The sequence below is a fragment of the Hordeum vulgare genome, chromosome 3H, assembly GCF_904849725.1.
Source record: "Hordeum vulgare subsp. vulgare chromosome 3H, MorexV3_pseudomolecules_assembly, whole genome shotgun sequence".
Lineage (NCBI taxonomy): Eukaryota > Viridiplantae > Streptophyta > Magnoliopsida > Poales > Poaceae > Hordeum > Hordeum vulgare.
In genome coordinates this window covers 15,152,409-15,164,171 of record NC_058520.1, presented here as the reverse complement: position 1 = coordinate 15,164,171, position 11,763 = coordinate 15,152,409, and the positions used below count along the sequence as shown (strand labels likewise).

The following is an 11,763-nucleotide window of genomic DNA, read 5'->3' as shown; positions in this document are numbered from 1 at the left end:
CATCTGTCTATGTACATGTTAAATCTTGAACCAATCAGGATGCAGAAAACTCTTCCCACGTATCACCCCTTGTAGCCAATCTGAGCCGTCCACGTCTTACCGATCTCACGTCTCTTATTCACCTCTCTTGGAATAATTGGAATGGGAATAAAAGAGAGATCCCCCTTCTCCCCCGCGACCTCTCTGTGTGTCTCTCTCCCCCCACGCGACTCCTCCACCGCCGCCTCCTCTGCCACTCGATTCCGGTGAATTGAGGTGGTTCTCGCCGGCGCGCAGCTCTTTACTCCCCGGGCTCTCGTCGCGCCGCTCTTTACTCCCCTCCCGTTAGATGCATCTCCCGCGCCCTCCAGTGCTCGCCCGCAACACTCATCCATGGCTAGGGTTTCGGCCGCCACCCTAGCTTAGTCGGGATCTGCCACATCCGGCGATGGCGAGGCCAGAGGTGGACGGATCTGGCACCGGTAAGCCCCTGCCCTCCTTCTTCGCGCAATATCTCCTCCCCATCTCACCTTCTCTTGTGTTCCCTTTTGGCAGGTCGCCATGGTTGTGGACGGCATGATAACGATGGCAGGAGGGGGGAACCTCCATGCGACGGGCCGCCTCCATGGAGATGGAGCTCCTTCTCCATCGCGGCCAGCTGGACTTGCCTCGCCGCTCCATGGACTCGTCTCGCCGTCGCTTGGACTGTCTGCTGCCGTCGCCGCCTGTTGGCCCTCACCAAGAAGGAGATGACAGATTGGTCCACGCACGGCCGGGACAGAGGAGTGCCACCGGCCAGCGCGTGCGGCTCTACGTCCGCGGCACCATCCTCGGATACAAGAGGTGAGGATCTCCCTTTGTTCTTTCCCCCTCGCGTGTATAACGACTAAGATGCGGTCCTTTCCGATCTGGGGATCGAGGCCCCAAATTGGAAAGAAGCGCATCTAAGCGTTTCACAAACATGGTAACATAGCACATACTTAAATAAAAGAGGAATGACAATAAGGGATTCCACTGTCATCTCATTAATATATCAGAGTACATCACGCATACAATCAAGGTAGTTCCGCTACGGACTACAAAACATGGGAAATGACTATGCTACCCTGCCTGCTGGCCCACGATCACGACCACGCCTCAATCTTCTGGATAGTTCACGTACAGGCGGTCGTTCTCCTCGTCGTACTGCCACGCCAGCTGCGTGCTGTCAGGATCACCTGTCTCGGGGGTACCTAAACCTGTTGGTGTTGTGAAGGAATCTGTGAGCCACGGGGACTCGGCAATCTATGACCTCGGTGCCAGAACTAGTCAAGTTATTAGGTTGGATAGGTGGAGTAGTTTAGGTTGCAGCATCCTAAGCTTGATATGGTGGCTAACTTACGTAGAACATATATGAAGTTGGTCTAGTCTAGCGGTCGAGGATACTTGATCACTAAGTGATCCTGAACACCTACCTACGTCAATCATAACCCCACCGTGTTCCTGATCGAAGAGAGATCTTCGAAGGGGACAGTCACAGTTACGCACTCAGTTGGCAATTTTATTACCTTATGTTTAAGTTATCTATTACCGGATGTTAACAAAATATTCCAAGTTGTCACATAACCGCGGGCACGGCTTCCGAAAGATTAAACCATACAAGGATGCTCCAACTAGTCCATCACAAACGTACACGGGTCGCAAAGTAATCCTCTACCACGAATCTCATGATCTCGTCGGATTCCTTAGAGGAAAACCTCAACTCTGGGGAGAACCAAAGCTTCACCGGGATTCCTATACGCAAGATATATCGCTATGGTAAGACAAGACTAGCAGGACCTCCCGGTGTGTCGACGATCCTGATAAGAGCCGCGTATCTCAGTCTCAGGACAACACCGTCTATGCATAGTGGACAAGGACCAAACCTCAAGTTTCCTTGGGGTGGTCTTGCCGACTGCTAGGTGGGTGGACCAACACTCATGAGGAGCACTGGCATGGGTTGTTGACTAAATTCCTCGGGGTAGCTATTCCCTATGCAGATTATTATTAAGTGATTAGCAAATTAAAACCAATTTTGGGTCCTGCCAGACAAGTCTTAACACTACGAGATTTATCGAGGGGGTCCCCATAACAACCCCGAACGTGTTAGGAGCGATCAATATGGAATCAAACACCGATAGCCGGTAACTATGGCGGCAATAACAGAACAAAACACCCGGCAAAAGGCTAGGCCTTTCGTTATTTACCAAGTATATAGATGCATTAATTAAATATCAGATTTAACATAATGATATCAAACTCATGTTATCACATGAGACAAACACCTGCAACTAGCAACGCTAACATTAGTAGCTAAGCAAGCCTACTTAGCCATTCAAGATTTGCTAGGAAGGGATAAGTGTTTGGTTTCATGGCTTATCAGGAGGCAATGTATTTCATTGGTAGGCAGCGAGCATATGACAAAGTAAACGTAATCTAGCATAACAAGTCTAGAGATGGAATCAATGTCATATCATCTTGCGTGTGATATCCTCAGCTTGGAACGGTTCTTGATCGTCCTGCACGTACTCTCTCGAATCCACGTACTCGTTCTCCGATACCGGTGCTACCCAACATAAGAATAACATCCAATGAACAATAGCACCTCAAGATGCAACAAGCACATGATGCATGAGATGAATATGAGCATGCATCACTATTTCTATCACTAGCACAAGCATGAGAAGTAAATACATGTTCCTGGACAGAAATGCAATCTAAGCTATATTGACATGCATGAGAATGACATGATCAGATGCGTCTCGAGAAAGCGATGCAAAACCATATAAAGAACATTACAATCGGAGCTACGGATCAACGGGAATCAACGAAACAAGATATGAAGCCCTACGTGTCAAATTCATCACAACACACTCCAATGGCTCAACTCTAGTATATCTAGGTAGCCAAGACATAAAACAATCCAACATGGATGGGGTGGAGCAAGGAAGAACACCACATCATCAACTAAGCACTCACAATCATCAAAATGCCAAATCTACACAATCTGCCACAAACTGCATCATAGCACTTTGTGAGCTACATGCAAAGCACCTACATCCACTAGTAGAAAAAGGGCCTTTTTTCCCGGTTCATAAGGGTCTTCTGTCCCGGTTTTGGAACCAGGACAAAAATGTCGTTACTAATGCCCTTTGCCTTTAGTCCCGGTTCTTACACGAACCGGGACAGGTGGGCCTCCACGTGACCGCTGCGGCCAGGCCAGGCAGGGGGGCCTTTAGTCCTGGTTGATGACACCAACCGGGACCAAAAGGCATCCACGCGTTAGCACCTGGCTGGAGCTGAGGTTTTTTTAAAGGGGCTGGTTTAGGGATTAATTTAGGTTGTTATTAGCTAGCTAATAGAGAAAAGTGTCCTCTCTTATATGTCGAACATGTTTCCAAAATGTAGACACGAGTTACATGCACATATATGCATCTTTTTTACACTATATCATTTCATATCATTTTCGTCGAATGGCAATAGTATTCTAATCGATCATCTAGCAACTCATCATCAACTTAATCATATACCAAGTTATCATATGATACACATAAAATAAAACAGAGAAACATCATAATATATATAGTCATCATATGCATCATGCATCCTAATTAATCGATCATGTCAAGTAATAATATAAACTAGAATAACTTGTCTCTCATAAGACCTAGTCCTCGCTCTTAGATATAATGTCATAAAACAGAATAAGACCTATGGCTCCATGATGAATCACAGAGATCCAACGGTCTCCAGCTTGTGGCTTGCGAACCTTCTTTATTTCTCTCCATGCTTCAATTTGGAGTCTTTTTGATCTTGATTTGAAGTTAATCAAGTATGGAGCATAGAACTCAGCTCTCAGCGGGCTTCTAATTCTCATTTGACCTTCTGGGTCCATTAACGGAGGCACTACATCATGTGGCAGTTGCTGTTGAAGAACATAATAATAATCTAGTTAGCAATGTAATCAACACCATTTATGCAATAGTGGAGCGTACTTAATTAGGAAACTCTTACCAAGACATTTCGGCGAATGTATCTGGACTCAACCTATGCACTAGTGGCATGTAAAATGCATAATTTTGGCCAATTCCAAAATGATACGGGAAGGTATCCCTAGAAGCCAGAACACCAGCAACAAGAAAGTGGAGAAGATCATCCTTCTCCTTCCAAGTTAGATGTGATCCATACGTGAACGAAATAAGCTGTAAATTATAATTTAACAAATTTAGTATATAGATGAACACCAACTATTTCTAAATATAAATGCAAATTACTTCACATGGAGGTAAAACAGGAAGCATATCATCGACAACCATCCAAATTTTGTAATAATTTAATGTTTCAAAAATACTTAGAAATTTTGTAATTGTCCGCAAGATGTGGGCATTATATAAACCATTCAAAACAACCACATGTGCTACGATCATTCAAAGGACAATTTGGGTTGTTGTTGTTTGTACAACATGTAACATGATATAATTATAATTATGGCCCAATAGCTAGGAACCTGCAACGTGTGGCCAAAGTTTTAATAGACGATGAACACCACATGACATGTAAATTGCGAGAGCAAAACAGGTTGACTACACCAACTATTTATAAATATAAATACAAATAACTTGACAAATATAGTTGAGAAACTCACATGGACGTAAAACAGGAAGCATATCATCGACAACCACCCAAATGTCGATGTTGTCTGGCATATTATCTTCAGGACGAAGATCGAAGGTGATTTCCATTCCCTTCTGAAATCCATATGCCTTGCAAAGATCTTCCCACTCTGGGCACCCAAATTCTGTTTGAAAAACTGAATTAAATACTTGGATAACAAATGTGTGACCATGTATAGTCCTCAGCTTAGCGCTCCTCGTCTCAATTCTCTCGTGGTCTTCGAAACCGAGCCTCTCCAACACATATCTTCTTGCATGGCAAGGGAGGTACATATCTCCGTTCTCGTCAAGCTTCATGCTGAAGAACCTATCGTCTCGCAGGTGAGGTATGTCGCACATACCCCGAGTGTCGCCGCAATATTCATACTCCCAATATCCATCGTCAGACATTTCCTGTTTTAATGTGGTAAATGTGTGTAAACAACAATATAATCGTGAAATACTATATATATCGAAAGAATTGAACATCTATATATAATAACTCTTCATGCTCGCATCATGCATCATCATATATAACAACAAGTCCTACTAATTAATCATCATCATACATAGTTAAATAAAGTGTGTCACGATTATATATAACAACAAGTTGACGTCGATGCGGGAACTACTTCTATATATAGTTAAATAAAGTAGTTTTATTAATTAAATCAACTAGTTCAACTACTAAGCACTTACTATAAATAAATAAAGTAGTACTTACTAAAAACAAACTACTTCTATATATAGTAAAATAAAGTAGTTTATTAAATCAACTAGCTAGTTCAACTATATATAAAGCACTTACTATAAATAAAATAAAGTAGTACTTACTAAAAATAAACTAGTTTAACTATAGTTTTATTATTTTTCTAACTAATTATGTTAAACACTTTCTCTTCTTATTTTTTCCTTTTTCCTCTATTCTAAATATGAACATATTCATAAATGACTTTGATCATGCATAATTTTCCTATACATACACAATATGAACATATACATAAATTGACAAAGAAAATACTGTGAACAAAAAAATCATTAAAACTCTATGAACAAAATTACAACAGAAAAAATCATAAAAATTTGATATATTGGATCTTTGCATGTATATGAGTGAAAAAAATAGCGTGCTACAAAATATAGCGAGGCCCTTCTCCAAATGCTACACAAGTTATAGCGCGCTAATAACGTGCTATATTTTAAAATAGCGTTTGTAAAAAAATAAAAAATATATCCATAAATAAAGTATTTAAGTAATTTTTTGCAGGATAAGTATTGAAGTACCTTGAGACACAATAATAGAGAAAGATAATCTAGCCAGAAGCATAAATTTTAAACTAAATCTCAAATTGTAGTCAATTTATTTAATATATCAACCATAAACATTGAGCAGCCTAAATATATACCATGCACGGACCATAAAGTAAACCTGTGTTGACCTACATCTACTCTGAAGATTGATCTGCTACTTGAGTTAACATACAAAGAGCACCGGACCTATCTCGGTTGACCTTATTTTTGAAAAAAAAAATCTTTGCTCACGGCGACGGCGACGGCGATGGCGAGGTGTGGCGCGGGGCAGGGCGGTGCAGGGCGGCGTCGGGGCGGCGCGGGATGGCGTCGGGGCGGGCGGCGCGGGACGGCGCGGGGCGACGACGACGACGTCGACGACGAGACGGGCAGCCTAGCGGCGTCGGGGTCGAATGGAGAGAGGGGGAGTGATCAAAATTTCTAAACTAACGCTTATATAGCCCCACCTTTAGTCCCGGTTGGTGGCACCAATCGGGACCAAAGGTCTCTTTTCAGCAGCCCAAAGGGCGGGAAGCAGAGGCATTGGTACCGGTTGGTGGCATAAACCGGGACCAAAGGTCTCTTTTCAGCAGCCCAAAGGGCGGGAAGCAGATGCATTGGTATCGGTTGGTGGCACAAACCGGTACCAATGCCTCCCTTTAGTCCCGGTTGGTGCCACCAACCGGGACCAAAGGCCTTGCGCGGTGCGGTGCTATGTTTAGTCCCACTTCGTTAGCCGATAGGGGCTCGGAGTGGTTTATAAGCCCTACCGAACCAACCACTTCGAGCTCCTCTCTACTGCAGTCTTACGGGCCTAAAATCACTCTCTGTGCTTGTGGGCCTATTGGGCCTACCGCGGGCGTGCATCTTGGCCCTAGTAATGGGTTTCTAGTCGTATGCAGGCCGTGGTGGCCCTGTAGGTGGCACTTTTTTTTTTATTTTTTTCCCTGTTTTTTGCTCTTTTTTTGTAATTACTTATTTATTTTCTTTTACGATAATTCTTTTTGCTATTAAAGTTTGTAATAAAATTCTAATTACTTATTTATTTTCTTTTATGATAATTCTTTTTGCTTTTAATGTTTTGAACAAAATTCTAATTTCTTGTTTGGTTTCTTTTATGATAATTCTTTTTCCTATTAAAGTTTGTAACAAAATTCTATATAATTTTAGTTTCAATAATACTAGAGGCAAAAACTGGATGCACTTCGTGTACAAAACGGACAATCTCTTTGGATGTATCAGGGTTTCATACGGAAACTCGTGTGTTACAAAGGGGTTTCATTTTTTGAACTTATTTGAACTTCATAGTTTTTCTGTGTTCAAAATGCATCATTCAAAGCCACATCATCAATTTACAACCCTTTCTGACTTCATTTGTTATTTTTCATGCATTTACTGATTATTTTGACCTATAAGACCATGAAATTGAAAAGCATTTGAAATGAACTCAGAAAATGTTCCATGTTGGCATGGTATCATCATTTCACCCACATAGCATGTGCTAGAAAGTTGAGGGGGTTACGGCAAAAACTGGATGCACTTCGTGTACAAAACGGACGATCTCTTTGGAAGTATCAACGTTTCATACGGAAACTCGTCTGTTACAAAGAGATTTCATTTTTTTGAACTTATTTGAACTCGAAAGTTTTTTTATGTTCAAAATGCACCATTCAAAGCCACATCATCAATTTACAACCCATTCTGACTTCATTTGTTATTTTTCATGCATTTACTGATTATTTTGAGCTATAAGACCATGAAATTGAAAAGGATTTGAAATGAACTCCGAAAAGGTTCCAAGTTGGCATGGTATCATCATTTCACCCACATAGCATGTGCGAGAAAGTTGAGAGGGTTACGACAAAAACTGGATGCACTTCGTGTACAAAACGGAGAATCTATTTGGAAGTATCAGGGTTTCATACGGAAACTCGTCTGTTACAAAGGGATTTCAGTTTTTTGAACTTATTTGAACTCCATAGTTTTTCTGTGTTCAAAATGTACCATTCAAAGCCACATGATCAATTTACAACCCTTTCTGACTTCATTGGTTATTTTTCATGCATTTACTGATTATTTTGAGCTATAAGACCATGAAATTGAAAAGCATTTGAAATGAACTCTGAAAAGGTTCGAAGTTGGCATGGTATCATCATTTCACCCACATAGCATGTTCGAGAAAGTTGAGAGGGTTACGACAAAAACTGGATGCACTTCGTGTACAAAACGGACAATCTTTTTCGAAGTATCAGGGTTTCATACGGAAACTCGTCTGTTACAAAGGGATTTCATTTTTTAAAACTTTTTTGAACTCCGTAGTTTTTCTGTGTTCCAATTGCACCATTCAAAGCCACATCATCAATTTACAACCCTTTCAGACTTCATTTGTTGATTTTCATGCATTTACTCATTATTTTGAGCTATAAGACGATGAAATTGAAAAGCATTTGAAATGAACTCTGAAAAGGTTCCAAGTTGGCATGGTATCATCATTTCACCCACATAGCATGTGCGAGAAAGTTGAGAGGGTTACGGCAAAAACTGGATGCACTTCGTGTACAAAACGGACAATCTCTTTCGAAGTATGAGGGTTTCATACGGAAACTCGTCTATTACAAAGGGATTTCATTTTTTTGAACTTATTTAAACTCCATAGTTTTTTTGTGTTCAAAATGCACCATTCAAAGCCACATCATCAATTTACAACCCTTTCTGACTTCATTTGTTATTTTCATGCATTTACTCATTATTTTGAGCTATAAGACCATGAAATTGAAAAGCATTTGAAATGAACTCTGAAAAGGTTCCAAGTTGGCTTGGTATCATCATTTCACCCACATAGCATGTGCGAGAAAGTTGAGAGGGTTACGGCAAAAACTGGATGCACTTCGTGTACAAAACGGACAATCTCTTTCGAAGTATCAGGGTTTCATACGGAAACTCGTCTGTTACAAAGGGATTTCATTTTTTTGAACTTATTTGAACTCCATAGTTTTTCTGTGTTCAAAATGCACCATTCAAAGCCACATCATCAATTTACAACCCTTTCTGACTTCATTTGTTAGTTTTCATGCATTTATTGATTATTTTGAGTTATAAGACCATGAAATTGAAAAGCATTTGAAATGAACTCTGAAAAGGTTCCAAGTTGGCATGGTATCATCATTTCACCCACATAGCATGTGCGAGAAAGTTGAGAGGGTTACGGCAAAAACTGGATGCACTTCGTGTACAAAATGGACAATCTCTTTCGAAGTATGAGGGTTTCATACGGAAACTCGTCTGTTACAATGGGATTTCATTTTTTTGAACTTATTTGAACTCCATAGTTTTTCTGTGTTCAAAATGCACCATTCAAAGCCAAATCATCAATTTACAACCCTTTCTGACTTCATTTGTTATTTTTCATGCATTTACTCATTATTTTGAGCTATAAGACCATGAAATTGAAAAGCATTTGAAATGAACTCTGAAAAGGTTCCAAGTTGGCATGGTATCATCATTTCACCCACATAGCATGTGCGAGAAAGTTGAGAGGGTTACGGCAAAAACTGGATGCACTTCGTGTACAAAACGGACAATCTCTTTCGAAGTATGAGGGTTTCATACGGAAACTCGTCTATTACAAAGGGATTTCATTTTTTTGAACTTATTTGAACTCCATAGTTTTTTTGTGTTCAAAATGCACCATTCAAAGCCACATCATCAATTTACAATCCTTTCTGACTTCATTTGTTATTTTTCATGCATTTACTCATTATTTTGAGCTATAAGACCATGAAATTGAAAAGCATTTGAAATGAACTCTGAAAAGGTTCCAAGTTGGCTTGGTATCATCATTTCACCCACATAGCATGTGCGAGAAAGTTGAGAGGGTTACGGCAAAAACTGGATGCACTTCGTGTACAAAACGGACAATCTCTTTCGAAGTATCAGGGTTTCATACGGAAACTCGTCTGTTACAAAGGGATTTCATTTTTTTGAACTTATTTGAACTCCATAGTTTTTCTGTGTTCAAAATGCACCATTCAAAGCCACATCATCAATTTACAACCCTTTCTGACTTCGTTTGTTATTTTTCATGCATTTACTGATTATTTTGAGCTATAAGACCATGAAATTGAAAAGCATTTGAAATGAACTCTGAAAAGGTTCCAAGTTGGCATGGTATTATCATTTCACCCAGATAGCATGTGCGAGAAAGTTGAGAGGGTTACGGAAAAAACTGGATGCACTTCGTGTACAAAACGGACAATCTCTTTGGAAGTATTAGGGTTTCATACGGAAACTCGTCTGTTACAAAGGGATTTCATTTTTTTGAACTTATTTGAGCTTCATAGTTTTTCTGTGTTTAAAATGCACCATTCAAAGCCACATCATCATTTTACAACCCTTTGTGACTTCATTTGTTATTTTTCATGCATTTACTGATTATTTTGAGCTATAAGACCATGAAATTGAAAAACATTTGAAATGAACTCTGAAAAGGTTCCAAGTTGGCAGTGGTGACAATTTAACACAACACATGATATCCATTACACCTAGGGCATAACATTACATTTGTTCAAGTTCACAACAGTGCACAAATGATAGAATTACATCTAGGACACAACACAGTAGCAGAAACATAACACAAATGGTAGGAACACAACACACAAATGATAGAATTACATTTGTTCTTGGCGTAAACCGGGGCTAAAGCCCCCCTTCTAAATCGGTTCAAGGCATGAACCGATACCAATGGATGTGGGCCAGGAGCGGGGCCCATTGGTCCCGGTTCGTGCCTAGAACCGGGACAAATGAGTCCACACGAACCGGGACCAATACCCACGAGGCCCCGGCCGGCCCCTGGGCTAATGAACCGGGACTGCTGCCCCCATGGGTCCCGGTTCGTGAAGAACCGGGACTAATGGGTTGGCCAGGCCCGAACCAAAGCCCTATTTTCTACTAGTGATCCACCTAAACATGCCAAATAAGATATGTGGCTGTAGGTATCCAAGAGTACTATAAGGGAAAGCTAGAATCTCACACAAACGAGTTAAACATAGAAAGTTACAAGGCTGCAAACTTGCCCAAAAATATCAGATTTCAGGGACTTAGTGAAAATTCCAGATTCTCACTTTCTGTTTATGCTCTGAAGCATTTTGACACCAGTCAAAACAATATCTACAGGAATCCAAATGGAATGAAAATTTACAGGGAGCTAGACAAACATATCAGCTTCAACTTTACAGTTGAAAGCTAAGGCTAAATCACAACACATTTACCTGCACAACCTCATCTACACGAGAAGAAAATATAAACAGATTCTCAGACTTAGTGAAAATCTGATTTTCACTAATCTGAAATTTCAGGCACATGCCTACTTTGATTGGGCACAACTTGCACATATGGATTCCTAAACATGAAATCAAACCAACATGTGGTAGAGGGGGTCACCCTCTACTACCACAACCAAGAACCAAACACATGGGCACACCACAACTCATGGAACCAAGCTCTAAACATAGAACAAAATGAAATATGTCATCTCCAGAAAAATATTCCAATGGCAAAACTAATCTCACCAATGGATTCCTGGGATGATTCTACCCCAAAAACATATATAAAACATATGCACTTTCTTGAAACAAGTGAGCACAAACTAGGAAGGAAAAACTACTTAGAATCCTATATAGTGAATAGTGTTGGGGAACGTCGCATGGGAAACAAAAAATTTCCTACGCGCACGAAGACCTATCATGGTGATGTCCATCTACGAGAGGGGATGAGTGATCTACGTACCCTTGTAGATCGTACAGCAGAAGCGATTAGAGATCGCGGT

The 11,763-nt window shown here is 40.6% G+C and overlaps 1 protein-coding gene across 1 annotated transcript; it reads left to right on the top strand.

The window, feature by feature from the left end:
* The first annotated feature begins 427 nt into the window (after window positions 1-427).
* Window positions 428-869, top strand: LOC123441365. Its single transcript, XM_045117835.1, has 2 exons — window positions 428-461; window positions 535-869. Exons 1-2 carry the CDS (start codon window positions 428-430, stop codon window positions 867-869), a joined length of 369 nt encoding a protein of 122 aa, XP_044973770.1.
* The last annotated feature ends 10,894 nt before the right edge of the window (window positions 870-11,763 follow it).